The 21,111-nt window shown below is 42.7% G+C and overlaps 1 protein-coding gene across 5 annotated transcripts in view; it reads right to left on the bottom strand.

Annotated features, from left to right (window-relative positions):
• zzz3 (zinc finger, ZZ-type containing 3) overlaps positions 1–21,111 on the bottom strand; it is a 144,687-nt gene that overhangs the window by 22,028 nt on the left and 101,548 nt on the right. For 4 of the 5 annotated variants that reach the window (XM_070886540.1, XM_070886544.1, XM_070886541.1 and 1 more), the window contains 6 exons: positions 17,481–17,619; positions 15,471–15,618; positions 14,977–15,107; positions 10,259–10,330; positions 9,220–9,321; positions 6,315–6,410 (listed from right to left, as the gene is read on the bottom strand). In XM_070886540.1, the coding sequence (XP_070742641.1) occupies positions 6,315–6,410; positions 9,220–9,321; positions 10,259–10,330; positions 14,977–15,107; positions 15,471–15,618; positions 17,481–17,619 (688 nt within the window). The remainder of the gene's footprint in view (positions 1–6,314; positions 6,411–9,219; positions 9,322–10,258; positions 10,331–14,976; positions 15,108–15,470; positions 15,619–17,480; positions 17,620–21,111) is intronic. The other variant, XM_070886542.1, reaches the window with a different exon arrangement.

Here is a 21,111-nt window from a genome sequence, read left to right as displayed (position 1 = left end):
TTGGAGGCAGTTCAGAGAAGGTTCACTGGGTTGATTCCGAAGATGAGGGAGTTGACTTATGAGGAAAGGGTGAATAGGTTGGGCCTCTACTCATTGGAATTCAGAAGAATGAGGGGTGATCTTATCGAAACATATAAGATTATGAGGGGGCTTGACAAGGTGGATGCAGAGAGGATGTTTCCACTGATGAGGGAGACTAGAACTAGAGGGCATGATCTTAGAATAAGGGGCCACCCATTTAAAACTGAGATGAGCAGAAATTTCTTCTCTCAGAGGGTTATAAATCTGTGGAATTCGCTGCCTCAGAGTTGTGGAAGCTGGGACATTGAATAAATTTATGATAGAAATAGACAGTTTCTTAAACGATAAAGGAATATGGGGTTATGGGGAGCAGGCAGGGAAGTGGAGCTGAGTCCATTATCAGATCAGCCATGATCTTATTGAATGGCGGAGCAGGTTCGAGGGGCTGTATGGCCTACTCCTGTTCCTATTTCTTATGTTCTTATGTAATATCTCAAAGTACTTCACAACCAATGAATTACCTTTAAAGTGCAATCACTGTCATAAGGAAATGCGACAGCAAACTTGCTTACAGCAAATAAATGAATGTCTTAAAAATCTACTTTTGGTAGTGTTGATTGAGTGTTAACCAGGACAACTCCCTTTTCTTTGAATAGCGCTGTGGTAATGTTTTACATCTGCCTGGAGACAGAATGTTATCTGAAAAACAACACCTCCAACAATCCAGCACTCCCTCAGTACTGCCCTGGAGTGTCAGTATTTTGTGTTCAACTCCTAACAAGGTGCTTTGATTCACAATGCGCTGAATTAGAGGTGAGAGTGATACAAGTGAACCAAAGTGATTCCAAGAATAACAATGTAACTCAAGATGTGCTGGTAACAAGATTGGAAAGGAGATGGTATCGTGTCAGGAAATTGTCCCAGAGGTGAAACACCGCTGTTAGAATGTACTCAAATCTAGCTTGTTTATCAAAGCAATATATCCCCCTTTAAACACGTGTCAACATCTGGCTTCTGTATGCAAAACATGAATCTTTGTCATCTTAATCAACCATATTTATTGGGTTTTTTTAAGATGTTAGCAAGAAATGGAACTACATTGTGCATGGTGAAGCTCTCATTATCACAGGCGGTGTGCAGATAAACATTTGATATTAAATGTGGAAGAAAATTTAAAGAGATGAACAGAATATATGGAGAGAGCGAGGAGAGAACTGTATAAAAATCAAATATTTTAAGAATTAATACAGAATAAGGTGGTAAAGTGAAGGAAGAAGGAGTGAGTTATACGGTGGTGTTCCCCAAGGTTCAGTACTAGGAATCTCTCCTTCTCTTAGGCAGTCCCCCGGAGTCGGGAATGACTTGCTTCCACACTAATATGAGTTCTAAGGCGACTGGTGAGACCAATGCAGGATCAACAGACTCTGTCACAGGTGGGGCAGGTGGTGGTTGAAGGGATGGGTGGGTGGGGTGCTTGATTTGTCGTACGCTCCTTCCGCTGTTTGGACTTAGCTTCTGCATGCTCCAAACGAAGAGACTCGAAGTGTTCGGCACCTTCTCGAAGGCTTCTCCTCCACTTTGAGCGGTCTTGGGCCAGGGATCCCAAGTGTCGGTGGGGATGTTGCATTTTTCAAGGAGGATTTTGAGGGTGTCCTTGAAGCGTTTTCACTGCCATCCTGGGGCTCGCTTGCCGTGTCGGAGCTCGGAGTAGAGCACTTGTTTCGGGAGTCTAGTATCGGGCATGTAGCCTGTCAATTGGAGCTGGTCGAGCGTGGTCAATGCTTCGGTGCTGGGGATGTTGGCCTGAGTGAGAACACTGACGTTGGTGTGCCTATCCTGCCAATGGATTTGCAGGATTTTGCAGAGGTAGTGTTGGTGGTACTTCTCCAGTGCTGTTGTTTTGATATACATTAATGACTTTGACTTGGGGGTCCATGGCGCAATTTAAAAATTTGCAGATGAGACAAAACTTTGAAGTGTAGTCAACAGTGAGGAAGATAGAAATAGTCTTCAAGAGGACATAGATAGGCTGGTGGAATAGGTGGACACATGTGAGATGAAATTCAAAGCAGAGAAGTGTGAGCGGATACATTTTGATAGGAAGAATGAGGAGACACCATACATACTAAATGGTACAATTTTAAAGGGGGTGCAAGAACAGAGAGACTTGGGGGTTCTTGCCCACAGATCTCTGAAGGTGGAAAAAGCAGTTAATAAAGTATTTGGAATTCTGGGGTTAATAAATAGAGGCATAGAGTACAAATGCCAGCAAATTATGCTAAACCTGTATAAAACACGAGTTTGGCCCAGCTGGAGTATTGTGCTCAATTCTGGGCACTACACTTTAGGAGGGATGTGAAGGCTTTGGAGAAGGTACAGAAGAGATTTATAGAATGGTTCCAGGGATGAGGGATTACAGTTTCGTGGATAGACTAGAGAAGCAGGGGTTGTTTTTCTTGAAAGAAAGAAAAGCCTTGCATTTATATAGCGACTTTCATGACCACCGGACGTCCCAAAGTGCTTTACAGTCAATAAAGTATTTTTTTTTTTTTTTTTTTTTAAAGCGTAGTCCACATTGTAAGCTCCCAGAAACAATGTGATCATGACCAGATAATTATTTTTTTCATTAGTGATGTTGATTGAGGGGGTAAACATTGGCCAAGTCACCGGGGATAACTCCCGTTCTTCTTCGAAATAGTGCCTTTTACGTCCACCTGAGAGAGCAGATGGGGCCTCGGTTTAATCAGGAACAGAGAAGTCCAAAAGGATATTTGATAGAGGTGTTTAAAATCACGAAGGATTTAGATAAGAGTAAATAAAGAGAAACTGTTTCTAATGGCTGAAGGGTCGATATCGACAGGGCACAGATTTAAGGTGAGCGGCAAAAGAACCAGGGGTGACATGAGGGAAAACATTTTACGTGACGAATGCTTAGGATTTGGAATGCACTGCATGACAGAGTGGTGGATACAAATTCAATAGTAGCCTTCAAAAGGGAATTGCAAGGATATGGGGAAAGAGTGGGGGAGTGGGACTAAGAACATAAGAAATAGGAGCAGGAGTAGGCCATTTGGCCTCTCGAGCCTGCTCCGCCATTTAATAAGATCGTGGCTGATCTGATCATGGACTCAGCTCCGCTCCACTCCACTGCCCGCTCCGCATAACCCTTTTCGCTCAAATATCTGTCTATCTCCGCCTTAAATATATTCAATGACCCAGCCTCCACAGCTCTCTGGGGCAGAGAATTCCACAGATTTACAACCCTCAGAGAAGAAATTCCTCCTCAGCTCAGTTTTAAGTGGGCTTATTCTGAGACTGTGCCCTCTAGTTTTAGTTTCCCACGAGTGGAAATATCCTCACTGCATCCACCTCGTCGAGCCCCCTCATTATCTTAAATGTTTCGATAAGATCACCTCTCATTCTTCTGAACTCCAATGAGTATAGGCCCAACCTACCTTCATAAATCAACCCCCTTATCTCCGGAATCAACCTCGTGAACCTTCTCTGAACAACCTCCAATGCAAGTATATCCTTCCTTAAATATGGAGACTAAAACTGTATGCAGTACTCTAGGTGTGGCCTCACCAATGCCCTTACAGCAGGACTTCTCTGTTTTTATATTCCATCCCCCTTGCAATAAAGGCCAACATTCCATTTGCCTTCCTGATTATTTGTTGTACCTGCATATTAACTTTGTGTTTCATGCACAATGACCCTCAGGTCTCTCTGTACTGCAGCACTTTGCAATTTTTCTTCCTTTAAATTATAATTTGCTTTTCTATTTTTTTCTGCCAAAGTGGATAACCTCACATTTTCCACATTATACTCCATCTGCCAAATTTTTGCCCACTCACTTAGCCTATCTATATCCCATTGCAGATTTCTTGTGCCCTCCTCACAATTTGCTTTCCCACCCATCTTTGTATCATCAGCAAACTTGGCTACATTACACTTGGTCCCTTCATCCAAATCATTAATATAGATTGCAAATAGTTGAGGCCCCAGCACCGATCCCTGTGGCACCCCACTAGTTACTGTTTGCCAACTGGAAAATGACCCATTTATCCCGACTCTCTGTTTTCTGTTAGTTAGCCAATCCTCTATCCATGCTAATATATTACCCTCAATCTTGTGAGCTTTTATCTTTAGCAGTAACCTTTTATGTGGCACTTTATCAAATGCCTTCTGGAAATCCAAATACACCACATCCACTAGTTCCCCCTTATCGATTCTGCTCGTTATATCCTCAAAGAACTCCAGTAAATTTGTCAAACATGATTTCACTTTCATAAAACCATGTTGACTCTGCTTGATTGAATCATGCTTTTCCAGATGCCCTGCTACTGCTTCCTTAATAATGGACTCAAGCTTATTTCCAACCACAGATGTTAGCTTAACTGGTCTATAGTTTCCTGCTTTCCGTCTGGCACTTTTTTAAAAATAGGGGCATTACATTTGCGGTTTTCCAATCAGCTGGGACCTCCCCAGAATCCAGGGAATATTGGCAGATTACAACCAATGCATCCTCTATTTCTGCAGCTACTTCTTTTAAGACCCTAGGATGCAAGCCATCGGGTCCAGGGGACTTGTTCGTCTTTAGTCCCATTATTTTACCGAGTACTTCTTTTTGAGTGAGAGTGATTGTGTTAAATTCCTTCCTCTCTATAGCCCCTTGATTATCCACTATTGGGATGTTTTTAGTGTCTTCTACCATGAAGACTGGATTGCTCTTTGAAAGAATCAGCATAGACTCAATGGGCTGAATGGCCTGCTTCTGTGATGTATTAACCTATGATTCTAAATATACAAGGCTATGCGAATCCCATATTAAGGTACATAAACTGCCCAAATCAACATTACCCTGGAAAGTTTCAGAGTAAAAGTGAAGTTTCCCCACTGACCCTGGAACTGATTTATGCAAGTTTTACAATGAAAAATCTGTACGTGAGAATTTCCTGAATCATTTGCACTGCTCCTTTAGTTACGTCCACCGAAACCGCACTTAGCTTATTAACATAGCTTCAACCTCTCAAAAGACCAGAAAACACAAGTTTCCCGCATTTATGCCCGTTCTGAATGGGCATAAATCACGCCCAAACTTTTAGGTGCAATAGGGCCTTGTGGTCTTTTATGTCAATTTTAAAATTTTATTTCTCTTTATTGAGACCTGCACTGTATCTTTGAATGCTTTTCATAGCATCAGAATATGTTACATTAAAAACAGAAAAGCTTCCTCAATCAATCTTCCTTAAACATGTTGTGCTTCGTGTACATAAATGATGGTTCGATGACTTCAAACTTTAATTTTTATGATATGAATAAGATAAAGAGGGACTTAAAAAGGAATGTTCCTCGCCTTCTTCGGACCCCGATTATTTACGCTGATTTCTACTCGTTTTACACCAATGATTACATTCCAGCATATATTGATGCGACTCTCAGGAATTTGCCTGAAAGTTCCCATTGGCATCATATCTGCATTAAGTGCAATCCAGAAAATTTCGGGCCATTGTGATGGAATCATACAGCACAGATCCGGGCCATCGTGCTCTTCGAAAGAGCTATCCAATTGGTTCCACTCCCCTGCTCTTTTCTCATCATCCTGCAAATTTCTCCATTTCAAGTATATATCCAATCTCCTTTTGAAAGTTACTATCGAATCTGCCTCCATCACCCTTTTAGCTAGTGCATTCCAGATCATTGCAACTCAAAGCGTAAAGAAAAAACCTCATCTGGTTCTTTTGCCAATTATCTTAAATCTGTGTCACTTCAAACAGAAGCAATTTTGTAGCGTCTTGTGGCTGTTTAATTTGTTCAGTTTATTGGGACAAATCTATGCATTTGTTCACTTCTATTCGATAATATTTAGCATTACATATTTTGGGAGATTAGTGCATGAGGAATCACTTCACATGATAATGTATTTAAAAACACAAAATAAAATAATAGCCTCATAGCTACATTACTGGAGTCTCAAACATGAGAACAGAGAGTGAATTGCTATGACAGACTGTTACACTCTGCTTCTCCCATTAGACAGTCTTCAGTAATCATCTAGAGAGCACTTCAATCCTGCACTGCACTCGTCCACCTAGTGGATCAATCAGGAAATGACAACAGCATCTGTGGAGATTCCCATTACCTGGACAACCTCAAGCATACGGCGTGAAGTTCATCGAAGCTAGGAAAGGACAAGTTGGAAAAAACAAATAAAGGAACGAATGGTACTGAGAGCAAAGGAAAATGGCCACATGCGTTATCTGCTCAAGTCTGATGCACACAAACCACAATACCTTTTTTGAATGCAGGTACACATTTGGAGTTCTGCCCGGAATAGGGATCCCAGCTTTAGCTAGCTTGATGAAATATTTCTGCACCCTGCTGGCAACCTGGTGAAAGCAGAGACACAAAATAACTAGGATGAAAGAACACAGACAATTGGCATCTATGGGAAAAATGGCTAATGTTTCAGGCGTGGCCGTTTATCAAACTCAGCATTTATAATTTTCTGTTTGCCTCTATACTCCATAACGTCAAATTCACATTCATTCTACCATGTGCCAAAATACCATCTCAGTGTAATATTCATAAAGAGCTTGTATTTGTACTGCACCTTGCATGACATCAGGACGTCCCAAAGCGCATTGCAGCCAATTGAGTAATTTTGAAGTGTTGCGATGTAGGAAACGTGGCAGCCAATTTGCACAGCAAGGTCCCATAAACAGGAATGAGATAATGACCAGATCATCTGATTTAGTGGTGTTGGTTAAGGGATAAATATTGGCCAGGGCACCGGGGAGAACTCTCCAGCTCTTCCTCGAAATAGTGCCATTCTTTTTTTATTATTCATTCCTGGGATGTGGGCGTCGCTGGCAAGGCCAGCATGCATTGTCTATCCCCAATTGCCCTTGAGAAAGTGATGGTGAGCCACCTTCTTACACCGCTGCAGTCCACATGGTGAAGGTACTGCCATAATGCTGTTAGGGAGGGATTTCCAGGATTATGACCCAGAGACGGTGAAGGAATTGTGATATATTTTTAAGTCAGGATGGTGTGTGACTTGGAGGGGAACTTGCAGGTGATGGTGCTCCCATGTGCCTATAACCTTTGTCCCTCTAGGTGGTAGAGGTCGCGGGTTTGAGAAGTGCTGTCGAAGAAGCCATGGTGGGTTGCTGCAGTGCATCTTATAGATGGTACACAATGCAGCCACGGACAGAGTGAATATTGAAGGTGGTGGATGGGGTGCCAATCAAGTGGATTACTTTGTCCTGGATGATGTCAAGCTTCTTGTGTGTTGTTGAAGCTGCACTCATCCAGGCAAGTGGAGAGTATTCCATCACACTCCTGACTTGTGCCTTGTAGATGGTGGGAAAGCTTTAGGGAGTTAGGAGGTAAGAAATTCACTACAGAATACCCAGCACTTCTGCTCGTTGCCACAGTATTTATGCGGCTGGTTCATTTAAGTTTCTGTTTAATGGTGACTCCCAGGATGTTGATGGTGGGAGATTCGGCGATGGTAATGCCATTGAATGCCAAGGGGCGATGGTTAGACTCTCACTTGTTGGAGATAGTCATTGCCTGGTATGAATATTACTTGCCACTTATCAACCCAAGCCTGAATGTTATCCAGGTCTTGCTTCATGCTGGCATGGACTGCTTCATTATCTGAGGAGTTGCGAACGTAACTGAACACTGTGCAATCATCAGCGAATATCCCCACTTAGGATTTTTTTATTCATTCAAAAGATGTGGGCATCACTGGCAAGGACCATCCCTAATTGCCCTCGAGAAGATAGTGGTGAGCCAACCTCTTAAACCACTGCAGTCCATGTGGTGCAGGTCTTTTTCATAGTGGTTTGGTACAACTGAGCGGCTTGCTTGGCCATTTCAGGGGGCAGTTAAGAGTCAACCACATTACTGTGGATTTAGAGTCACATATGACCCAGACCAGGTAAGGATGGTAGATTTCCTTCCCGAAAGGACCAGATGGATTTTTATGGTAGTTTCATGATCACCATTACTGATATTAGCTTTTTAGTCCCCACTTCTGACCTTATGATGGAAGGAAGGTTATGAGTGAAGCAGCTGAAGATGGTTGGGCCAAGGTACACAGTCCTGAGGAACTCCTGCTGCGATATCCAGGGCTGAGATGCTTGGCCTCCAACCACCACAACCATCTTCCTTCGTGCTAGGTATGACTCCAGCCAGTCGAGAGTTTTCCCCGATTCCCATTGACTTCAATTTTACTAGGGCTCCTTGATGCCACACGCGATCAAATACTGCCCTGATGTCAAGGGCAATCACTCTCACCTCACCTCTGGAATCAAGCTCTTTTGTCCATGTTTAGACCAAGGCTCTAATGAGGTTTGGGGCAGAGTGGTCCTGGCAGAACCCAAACTCGGTATCGGTGAGCAGGCTATTGATGAGTAAGTGATGATTAATAGCACTGTTGACGACACCTTTCATCACTTTTCCGATGATTGAGACGGATTGGATGGTAATTGGCTCAAGTGGCTGTTATCCTCAGATCTCTAGTTATATTATACCACAAAGAAAATAATATATTAAATCAACAACCAAGGTGGGCCCAAAAGCAACTGAGGTGGGGCGGGAGGGCGGGGGGGGAGATTTGCTAGGCTACTTCACAGAGCATTAAGAATCAACCACATAGTGTGGGTGTGAAGTCACAATAAGGCCAAGCCAGGTAGGGGATGCAGCCTCCGTCCCCTGAAGGGCAGTGAACCCATTGGGGTTTTACGACAATCCAGCAATTTTCACGGTCCACTTTTATTTCTGGTGCCAAGCCACAAATTTAGCACATTTACTGAGTTCAATTTCATAGTGGGATTTAAACTCGATCTCTAGGTTATTAATCCAATGCCATAACCATTATGCTGCACCCGAATTGATTCGTTACACCTAAATCTGGTGGTTTCACATCAGTAACTAGATATGTGAATTAACAGAAAACATGGATTTGATCCTTATGTGTGGGTCCCAGGGGCTGCGCACCTATGCAACTCATGATGAAAAAAAGCTTGGACACCCTGCGATAAACAATATGACGTTTGTAATAATGAACATTTACATAGTCTGCACTACAAACACATAAATCATTAGATATAATAAAACATTGATGGAAATGAGCTTAAGCTTATATTGAAGACCTGCAACACCTCTGCTGAATACTGCAGTTACCTGTTTGGCGGTTCTGTTGCCTAGTTTGTCTGCTATCTTTTGCCAGCGTCGCGTTTCCACTTCTTCTGGAGGATATTTAAGGAGCAGTTCCTCTAATCGTTTCTTTAAAAACAAATCAAGATACAGGGAGGTCACAGACTTGGTCAATATTCATTACTGTACTGGTTCAGAATTGGTTGGTAAGTTAATTGCTGTATTTCCTCTGCTTGTACAATACAACTTTTCACAGTATCTGGACAGCACCAGTAAGAGGGAGGGATTGTAGGGATGACCACAGATTTAAGCGACAATGAGGGAGGCAAAAATGGGGGCGGGGGTGAATAGTTTCCAGGCCATTCACAAAGTAACATTAGCAGAAGTCTAGAAGTCAGTCAGTCACCAGTCATCCATCTGAAACCATAGCTAATGTATGAATTGATGGACCCAGAGAAGATCATCAAAGAGATGTCACAGATCAACCTGGCAGGGTGGGGGCCCGACCTTGAGCGTGCTTCTTGGGAGTTCAGAAAATTAACTTTTATAAACAAAAAGTCAAATGAGATTTTGAGAAGTCTACTTTTTGCAAGCATAAAATAAAGGGAGTTCTTCGAATAAAATGGACTCGCTCAATGTCCCTTCCATAAGAACATAAGAAATAAGAGCAGGAGTAGGCCATTTGTCTCCTGGAGCCTGCTCCGCCATTTAATAAGATCACAGCTGATCTGATCTTGGCCTCAACTCCACTTCCCTACTCGCTCCCCATAACCCTCGACTCCCTTTTAAAGGAATACCTTAATGCCTGAAAACTTATGGAATAGACTCTCACTGACTAGAGCAAATACTGACTCTCTTCAAAAACAAAATGGTTCAATTCCTGATTCAATGGAGAGTAAAGGACTACAAATTTCAGGTTGAGAAACAGTCAACTCAAGTCCTGAAACGAGACTTGGACGATAGGCCCAGTTGGGCAGGCTGACTCGATGGTTTTTTGCGACTCCTGAAGTTTCACGGTTGTTCTGCTCGACACCAAAACATTTTGCTGTGAGAAGGGAAAGTTTACCTGTTCTTCTACACTCCACAGCTGGTTAAATGTTTCTGACTTGGAGTCGTCACAAATCCTTCCTCTTATTACCTGAAAAAGTTTATGTTAAAAAAAAACAACTTATGATGCCACCTTCAGAATAAAGTATTGAAAATAATCAGTTTCATTTTCAAAGTCTGATCAGTAAAGGCACAATATTCAATTTGAGGTGTAGCAAGTTATTCTCCCCCAAAATTGTTACGCACACAGACTCACCCCCGCCCCCTTAATTATTCCAAGTTTCAGCTTTCTAGATTTCCACAACACATATTATTTGAAGCTAGTGCAAACAATATTTCCCATACCTGCAGGAAAAACTCAATGTTCCTATATTATGCAGCATAAAATTGTCCAACCAACAACTTGTATTTATATAGCGCTTTTAACATAGTAAAACGTTTCAAGGCACTTCGCAGGAGCGTTATGAAACAAAACTTAACACCAAAACACAGGAGGAGATCTTCGGACAGATGACCAAAAACTTGGTCAAAGAGGTAGGTTTTAAGGAACGTCTTAAAGGAGGAGAGAATTCCAGACCTTAGGGTCTAGACAGATGATGGCACGGCCGGCAATTGTGGAGCATGGAAAAACGGGGATGCACAAGAGGCCAGAACCGGAGGTATTCAGACACAAATAAAGATAACAAAGCTGAACAAAGCTTTTCTTTATCCCTGCCCAGTTCTAAAGCTTGTTTGCAGAATTTACCATCGCCCTACAAGTTCATGCAAATCGTGTCATGAGGTAATTCAGAATTTCAGACATACTTAAGAAATAGTTATAACTTTTGCTAAATGGTAGAGAAATGCAATTGATGTAATTCCCTCAACTTTTCTAGGAGCATTTTCACTTTTAGGTACATTCAGGAAAACAACTAAACAAGTTATACAAGTAAACAATTTATTGTGCAAGAAAGGCCTGATGAGAATCTGGAAACGCAGTTGCTCTCGCAGGATCTCATCAGGGGGCTAGCTGGTAACAGAGGTTAATAAAAACAGAAAATGCTTAAATACTCAGCAGGTCAGTCAGCATCTGTGAAGAGAGAAACATTAACTCTGTTTTCCTCTCAACAGATGCTGCCTGAACTGCTGAGTATTTAAGCATTTCTGATTTTCTTTCAAATTTCTAGCATTCGCAGTATTTAGCTTTTGTGTTTGGTAACAGAGGGTAATGCACACTACCAACCAGTAGCTTAGGGTATACATTTTTTTTTGAAGACAAGGAAAGCCAAGAAACTTGGTCTCCATGGTGTCAGCGGGGACTCAGTTGATAGCAATCTCGTCTGTAAGCCAGAAGGTTGTGGGTTTAAGTCCCACTCCCGAGACTTGAGCACATGATCTAGGCTGATGCTCCAGTGCAGTACTGAGGGAGTACTGCACTGTCGGAGGTGCCGTCTTTCAGATGAGGCGCGAAAACCAGGCCTCATCTGCCTTCTCAGTTGGATGAAAAAGATCCAATGGCAATATTTGGAAGAAGAGCAAGGGAGTTCTTCCCAGTATCCTGCCCGATATTTATCCCTCAATCAACACCTACAAATGATCTGGCCATTAGCACATTTTGGTTTGTGGGACATTGCTGTGCACAAATTGCCTATTGCATTTTCTACATTACAACAGTGACTATACTTCAAAAGTATTTCATTGGCTGTAAAGCGCTTTGCGATGTCCTGAGGCCATGAAAGGTCATACAAGTCTCTCTCCACAAAATACGAATAGCAGAGAAGATTTTCTCAGGCCCTTGGTCCTTTTGACAATGAAAATAGGGCACTCTTTTAAAATCACTCATTACCGGGAAGTGCGGCATTTCAGTAAAATGAAATCTTTCCCATCTCCGTAACAAAAGTTGGTCTTTTCAGCACATCTGAAGGTCAACAGGAATTAGAGCCTCCAAAATAAAGGCACACTGCTGTTCCAAGCCAAGGCCAAAGATCTAACCTGTACAGTACTGTAAATTTCCTGGGAAACATTTTCTCACAGAACCCTACTCCTGTGAAGTGAGCTTGGAACTCAATTTGAAGTTCATGCTTGGCAACCCCAGGGGTGGCCTCCTGGTGTCTCCTACTTATTAAATAGGAGAAGGCAGCAATAGCTGGTCCATATACCAGAATGAAACTGGGCTTAATCTAGTTTTCAGGTTAGCCTTGTAGGTAATGCTGCACTGGAGGAACCGCAAATACTAATGGTGAGCTGACACTGGAACTGAAGAGGAAGTTGGCAATGATCAATGGGTGGAGCATTGCACTGGCACAAAACAGCACTAAGCATCTGACTGTGGAGTAACAGTTGTATTTTATTGTGCAACTAAGATCCTTTCTGGCATATGAATACATAAGAACATAAGAAATAGGAGGAGTAGGCCATACGGCCCCTCGAGCCTGCTCCGCCATTCAATAAGATCATGGCTGATCTGATCATGGACTCAGTTCCACTTCCCTGCCCGCTCCCCATAACTCCTTATCCCCTTATCGTTTAAGAAACTGTCTATTTCTGTCTTAAATTTATTCAATGTCCCAGCTTCCACAGCTCTCTGAGGCAGCGAATTCCACAGATTTACAACCTTCAGAGAAGAAATTTCTCCTCATCTCAGTTTGAAATGGGTGGCCCCTTATTCTAAGATCATGCCCTCTAGTTCTAATCTCCCCTATCAGTGGAAACATCCTCTCTGCATCCACCTTGTCAAGCCCCCTCATAATCTTATATGTTTCAATTAGATCACCTCTCATTATTTTGAATTCCAATGAGTAGAGGCCCAAACCGCTCAACCTTTCCTCATAAGTCAACCCCCCTCATCCCCGGAATCAACCTAGTGAACCTTCTCTGAACAGCCCCCAAAGCAAGTATATCCTTTCATAAATATGGAATCCAAAACTGCATGCAGTATTCCAGGTGTGGCCTCACCAAAACCTTGTATAACTACAGCAAGACTTCTCTGCTTTTATACTCCATCCCCTTTGCAATAAAGGCCAAGATTCCATTGGTCTTCCTGATCACTTGCTGTACCTACATACTATCCTTTTGTGTTTCATGCACAAGTGCCCCCAGGTCCCGCTGTACTGCGACACTTTGCAATCTTTCTCTATTTAAATAATAACTTGCTCTTTGATTTTTTCTGCCAAAGTGCATGACCTCACACTTTCCAACATTATACTCCATCTGCCAAATTTTTGCCCACTCACTTAGCCTGCCTATGTCCTTTTGCAGATTTTTTATGTGCTCCTCACACATTGCTTTTCCTCCCATCTTTGTATCGTCAGCAAACTTAGCTACATTACACTCAGTCCCTTCTTCCAAGTTGTTAATATAGATTGTACATTGCTTGAGATACACTTCGGGAAAACTTTATTTGCATAATGAATAATTATTATTACAGTGATTTTAGAGTTGTGAGTAGACATAAGAATATAGATAGGGACAGTGAATATTAAGTGTGAATATAAATATACTTTTATTGGCGAACACATTAAGCCTTGCAGGTATTACCAATTCTGAAGCAAACAACTATGATCACTTTCCCTTCTCTATGTCTCTTTCGAAATGATTTAGTGATGCCTAAACTCAGTATCCTGCACTGCTGCCAATTCAAGCCCCATCCTGCTTAAGTCCCTGAAGTAGTGGCTCACATGGAGCATAAATACCGGCGTATGGCCAGTTTCTGTGCTGTAAATTCCATGTAACATTACAGAAACACAATGTAAAAAAACAAACATGTTTAAAACCAAGCGATCTTTATCTGAAACATTTAATCTGCACAATTGCTTTAGTGGTTTTATTTCATTGTGTAAGAGTTGTTAGCTGTGAAAATATGCTCCCATTGGAGGCACCCGATTGCAACCATTCTAAGGTCAGGTACAGCTCAGCTGGTTAGAGTACAGTTCTCTCTACTTGGATCCAATAATGGGCTAAGATTTCATATATGCAATATGTGCAGTGAAATTGCAAACACTTTCTTTATAAATCTGCTTACAATTTTGCTGTATCGAGCACACATTGAAAATATTAGCCCAATCTATCTTCACCTCTACTGCACTATTTAGTGCCAAAATAGGGTTGTTTTCTCACTGTGGACCCAAAACAACCAGCAATTGGAGTGAGACTGCCCAAACACATTGCTATGTGTGGTGAAGCGTTTTCTCAATTTGCTTTTAATATGCTTAGCTCAAATGTGAAGATTGTCTCCCATTATTCGGAGTAGGAAATCATTCCTATCTACCTTGTCATTGCCCATCACACTTCAGTCAGATTAGAGGTGATCACATGCTTGGCTGATAAGCCCAACATAGCTCATGTCCCAACATAGCAGCTTCCCAGCAAGCAGAGTGAAGGAAATTAGCAATTTCTCCTCATAAATTGGAGAATTTCCTAAAGAAATTATCTTGCAGGAAGGAAGGGTGCGAGTACCCAAGGACTGTACAACTGTAGCGTTGCTGCAAAGCAGCTTTGCTTCTCGCAGTTTTAATAATGTAAATGAGCCTGAATCCAGAGGCTCGGCTCAACATGACACCAGAGCAAGGCTCCCAGTCAGTTTGGGCCTTAACATCCAATTTACACTATGGGAGTTTAGCGATAGCGTAAACCTGAAACCACTTTGCACCGACATTAAACTTGCATCTCTGTTAGAAGCACTATTTCATGATAATGTTAAATTAAAATATTGCATCAAATTAATTCATTTTCACCATTTCCCTGGAAACTTGTACTTACCTGCGCACGACTGTTTGCTATCATTACTTCGGGGGCATCGCTTGAAGGCAACATTGAAGAGTAAAAAGAAGCAGATGATGACTCTGCATCCTTCTTGGAATCCATAGGACTTTTTGGTCTCAGAGGCAAACCTAGCCCAGGTAAGAAAAGTTTCAGATATTAAACAAAATTTGAGAAAAAACTAAATTAGAAAAAACACAAGTTCCAAAATGGGAATTGGATATATACTTGAAAAGGAATAAAAATGCAGGGCTTTGGGGAAAGTGCAGGAGAGTGGGACTAATTAGATGGTATTTTTGAAGAGCCAGCACAGGCACCGTGGGCTGAATGACCTGTAAGATCCTATGATTCAAAAAAAACATGCTACTTTTAATGCATTTCTAAAAAGATTGAACAACCTCCAGAAAGAAAAATTCACAAACTTAGCGGCATTTTATTAATGAGCTCTCATGAGGAAGTGAATGGAGAAGGAAACTGTACAAACAAGCACGTACCTTTGTCAAAGATCAGTTTTAACCTCCGTGTGTTGTGTTTCTTATTTCTGTATTCTTTTTCAAAATTGCCGAGACCAGACGTATAATGGTCCCATGGGATCTGAGGCAACTGAACCACTCTTTGCGGACATGGGAGTCCCATGTCAACCTACGTTACAGGCAAATTTTCAACTGTTAGAAATCTATCCACATTCTGTGTATCAGATTTTTTTCCTACCAGCTAAGGTCGTAAAATAAGTACTCAGAAAAGATGAAGAAAATTATAAGGGGTTTTGATCGAGTAGATCGGGAGAAACCGTTTCCACTAGCAGGAGGGTCGGTAACCAGAGGACACAGATAATTGGCAAAAGAACTGGGGGGGGGAAACGGGAAAGAGATGAGAATTTTTTATTTACGCAGCAATTATGATGCTCTGGAATTCACTGCCTGAAAGGGTGGTGGAAGCAGATTCAATAGTAACTTATTGGATAAATACTTGAAACAGAAAATTTGCAGGGCTATGGGGAAATAGCAAGAAAGGGGCTAAGCTCTTTCAAAGAGCTGGCACAGGCACAGTGGGCCAAATGGCCTGCTTCTATGCCATAAGATTCTACGAAATACAAAATGAATCCCTATTTCAGTTATAGGTCTCGTAAAAAAATTCATAAAAGGTTGAATCCTAGATTCGGCCAATTTTTTTCCCACCTATGTGCTGGCCAAGTCTCTCCAGCTCTTAGCCACTTATTTAATATAGCACTGTAGCTCAGTCAAACTGCTCCATTCAGCTGGGACAAGGTGGGCCACAGATGGCAATGCTATCGCTGGATTGCTTAGACATGAAACAACAGCAGTCTACAAATGTCCACTGGACCCATTCCTTCCTACACACACCAGAAAGCTAAAGACTGTACTTAGATGGGGACCATTAAAGCTGCCAGATTGTCGTAAAAACCCTGGTAGTTCACTAATGCCAGACATGAGACTCCCAAAGCAAGCGCTCTACTCGGATCTCCTTCACGGCAAACGAGCCAAAGGTGGGCAGAGGAAACGTTACAAGGACATCCGCAAAGCCTCCCTGATAAAGTGCAACCCCACCGACACCTGGGAGTCCCTGGCCAAAGACCGCCCTGTGGAGGAAGTGCATCCGGGAGGGCGCTGAGCACCTCAAGTCTCATCACCGAGAGCATGCAGAAATCAAGCACAGGCAGCGGAAAGAGCGTGCAGCAAATCTGTCCCACCCTTCCTTGTCCTCAATGACTATCTGTCCCACCTGTGACAGGGACTGTGGTTCTCGTATTGGACTATTCAGCCACCTAAGGACTCTTTTTAAGAGTGGAAGCAAGTCTTCCTCTATTCTGAGGGACTGCCTCGGACTGATCAAGAAACAGAACCTACCACCCCTACCTGGTCTGCCTCCAGTTCCACGCAGTGCAGTAGACTTTTAATGCCCTCATGTTAACTAGGGATGAACAATAAATATTGCCGTGCTAGTGTTGGCTATGTCCCAAGTACACAGGTGAAGAGAGCCCTTCTGCCCATTCGATCTCATCTTGACCATCTTCCCATTACAGCTTTGGTATCCAGGACCTCTGAGCAATAACTCATCAGCACCTCCGACAATGCAGCATTCACTCAGTACTGCAATGGAGTGTCAGCCCAGTTTATGCATTCAATCCTGGTGTTGGCAGGCGGGATTTGGACCCACAATCCTGACAGATCACACCCTCCATCACAAAGTCTCAGTGTGCAACGACGCACCCATATGGTTGACTTTGCTTTCTTCTATGTTAATAATTTTTAAACATCTTACATACAATGGAATGAAACAAAAAAAAAAACAGAATTCACTTGCTAGATACAGAATTATCCAAATAGCTGATCTACATATCATAATTAGGGATTTTAATGAAAGTCGAGAGATAAAAATACACAGGCGAGAAACACTGGGGAAAAAAAGAGCCCCTGCTACTTCTCTAATGAATACAAAAAAAAGTATTCCACAAATTTATTAAGGCCCTGTTTATGACTTACCTTCTGTTGGAGATTTTCTACAAACGCAATGGGTTCCTTCAATCCTTCCTTCTGATGTTTGCTTAAACATTCCAAGTCTTGAATAGCCTGGGCCCGCTGAGCTTCCAGTACAGCAATGGTCTGTAGCAGCCTCTGGTAACTGATTAAAAGATAATGCAAGACAAAATATTACATAAAGATATTCGGAATAAACCAAAAGTTACAAGTATAGAAACTTAAGATGAGAAAGATAGTCAGGAACATAAATGAGGTTCCCCAATATGCTTTCTTAAAAGTGCACCCTCAGTAACTTTTAGCATGTAACAAATATCATTTATACTCTAACCCTCTATATATCTTAGGAAATAAAATGCACAACCATTGTAAAATGTATATGGCTTTGAATCCAGTCCGAACTGATAGCACCAAAATCTTTTATTTACTTGTCCAGCTCCTTAGACAGCATTCAGTTCCAAGTGAAGAAAGCTCTCGCAATCTCAAGCTTACTGCCAGTAATCAGACGCTCAACACAAAGAATGGGAGAAAGGTCACATAGGGGATGGGAGGGGCACAATGGCTCAGGAAATGGTTCTGATGAGGAGCGAGCATGACTCAATGCTGTTAGGGCAATGTGCAGGAACTTTGATTCTATGCCAGACCCCCATCAAAATGTCTGGATCTTCACGCCAGGTGGCAGAAGTGGGGAAAAGCTCCAATCTCAGCATTGGCATCTTAATGAGTACTAAATATTCAACAGAATTTGGGAAATCCTAGGAATTCAACAAGTAATGGGGGATTTTGGGGCGTATAGTCAGTCATGGCCCTACTTATCATAGAATTACTTGAGGAGGCCTTTTGGCCCGTTGTGTCTGTGCCAACTCTTTTGTAAAGCTATTTCGTCCCACTCCCCTGCTCTTTCCCCATAGCCCTTGGAAATTTTTCCCTTCAGGTATTGAGCCAATTCTCTTTTGAACATTGTTATGGAATCTGCTTCCACCACCCTTTCAGGCTGTGCAGCCCAGATCACAACAATTCGCTGTGTAAAAAAAAAATGTTTCCTCATGTCACCTCTGGTTCTTTCGCCAATCGCCTTAAATCTATGTCCACTGGTTACCGATCCTTCTGCCACTGGAAACAGGCTCTCCTTATATAGTCCATCAAAATCATTTAGATCTCCCCTTAATCTACTCTGCTGTAAGGAGAATAATCCCAGCTTGTCCAGTCTCTCCACATAACTGAAGTCCCTCATCCCTGATATCATTCTCGTAAATCTCCTCTGCACTCTCTCCAAGGCCTTGACATCCTTCCTAAAATGTGGTGCCCAGAACTGAATGCAATACCCCAGCTGAGGTCTAACCAGTGTTTTATAAAGGTTTCGCATAACTTCCTTGCTTTTGTACTCGATGCCTCTATTAATAAAGCCAAGGATGCTTTAACATCCTTCTCAACTTGACCTTCAAACACTTGTTCATCTATCCCGTGATCCCTCTGTTGCTTTAAAATTGTACCATTTAGTTTATATTGCCCCTCCTCATTCTTCCTACCAAAATGCATCAATTCACATTTATCTGTGTTAAATTTCATCTGCCATCCATCTGCCCATTTCACCAAACTGTTTATGTGCTCCTGAAGGCTGCTGCTATCCTCCTCATTGTTTACTACATTTTAAATTTTCGTGTCATCTGCAAACTTTGAAATTATGCCCTGCCCAAGTCCAAGTCATTAATATACATGAAAAAGAGCATTGGTTGTAATACTGACCCCTGGGGCACACTACTGTATACTCCCCTCCAGTCTGAAAGCAAGCGTTCACCACTACTCTCTGTTTTCTGTCCTTTAGCCAATTTTGTCTCTCGGATCCAAAGGGGATCACGGCACGATTCCCCGCATTGAACTCCATCTGCCATGATTTTACTCACTTAGTCTGCCTATATCCCTTTGTAATTTCCAGCATCTAACTACACAACCTACTGTACTTCCCAAGTTAGTGTCAGCTTCAAGCTTGTATACACAACTCTCCATTCCTTCATCCAAGTCATTCATATATATGGTGAAAAGCTGAGGCCACAGTGTATCCCAATCATGCTTCCGGTGTCCCGGACGACTACATGTGCGGGAAGTGTATCCGCCTGCAGCTCCTGACCGACCGCATTGCGGGTGGATTCACTCTGGAGCATGCACAATGCTGAGAATGACGTGAATAGCATGTTTAGTGAGTTAGTCACTGCAGGTAAAGGGTACACAGCCAGATAGGGAATGGATGACCAACAGGAAGAGCAGTGCAAGGAAAGTAGTGCAGGGGTCCCCTGCGGTCATCCCCCTGCAAAACAGATACACCGCTTTGGGAATTGTTGAGGAGGATGACTCATCAGGGGAGGGCAGCAGCAACCAAGTTCATGGCACCGTGGGTGGCTCTGCTGCACAGGAGGGCAGGAAAAAGAGTGGGAGAGCTATAGTGATAGGGGATTCAATTGTAAGGGGAATAGATAGACGTTTCTGCGGCCGCAACCGAGACTCCAGGATGGTATGTTGCCTCCCTGGTGCAAGGGTCAAGGATGTCTCGGAGCGGGTGCAGGGCATTCTGAAAAGGGAGGGTGAACAGCCAGTTGTCGTGGTGCATATAGGTACCAACGATATAGGTAAAAAAAAAACGGGATGAGGTCCTACGAGACGAATTTAGGGAGCTAGGAGCTAAATTTAAAAGTAGGACCTCAAAAGTGGTAATCTCAGGATTGCTACCAGTGCCATGTGCTAGTCTGAGTAGGAATCGCAGGATAGCTCAGATGAATACGTGGCTTGAGGAGTGGTACAGAAGGGAGGCATTCAAATTCCTGGGACATTGGAACCGGTTCTGGGGGAGGTGGGACCAGTACAAACCGGACAGTCTGCACCTGGGCAGGACCGGAACCAATGTCCTAGGAGGAGTGTTTGCTAGTGCTGTTGGGAAGGAGTTAAACTAATATGGCAGGGGAATGGGAACCTATGCAGGGAGACAGAGGGAAGTAGAATGGGGGCAGAAGCAAAATAGAGAAAGAAGAAAAGTAAAAGTGGAGGGCAGAGAAACCTAAGGCAAAAAGCAAAAAGGGCCACATTACACCAAAATTCTAAAGGGGCAAAGTGTGTTAGAAAGTCAAGCCTGAAGGCTCTGTGCCTCAATGCGAGGAGTATTCGGAATAAGGTGGACGAATTAACTGCGCAGATAGTAGCTAATGGATATGATGTAATTGGCATCACAGAGACATGGCTCCAGGGTGACCAAGGCTGGGAACTCAACATCCAGGGTATTCAACAGTTAGGAAGGATACACAGAAAGGAAAAGGAGGTCGGGTGGCATTGCTGGTTAGAGGGGAAATTAATGCAATAAGTAAGAAAGGACATTAGCTTGGATGATGTGGAATCGGTATGGGTGGAGCTACAGAATACCAAGGGGCAGAAAACCCTAGTGGGAGTTGTGTGCTGACCACCAAACAGTAGTAGTAAGGTTGGGGACATCATCAAACAAGAAATTAGGGATGCATGCAATAAAGGTACAGTAGTTATCATGGGTGACTTTAATCTACATATTGGGCTAACCAAACTGGTAGCAATGCGATGGAGGAGGATTTCCTGGAGTGTATTATGGATGGTTTTCTAGACCAATATGTCAAGGAAC

This window comes from Pristiophorus japonicus, chromosome 8 (assembly GCF_044704955.1).
Source record: "Pristiophorus japonicus isolate sPriJap1 chromosome 8, sPriJap1.hap1, whole genome shotgun sequence".
NCBI lineage: Eukaryota > Metazoa > Chordata > Chondrichthyes > Pristiophoridae > Pristiophorus > Pristiophorus japonicus.
The sequence above is the reverse complement of the archived record's forward strand: the minus strand, read 5'-3'. Positions and strand labels throughout refer to the sequence as shown.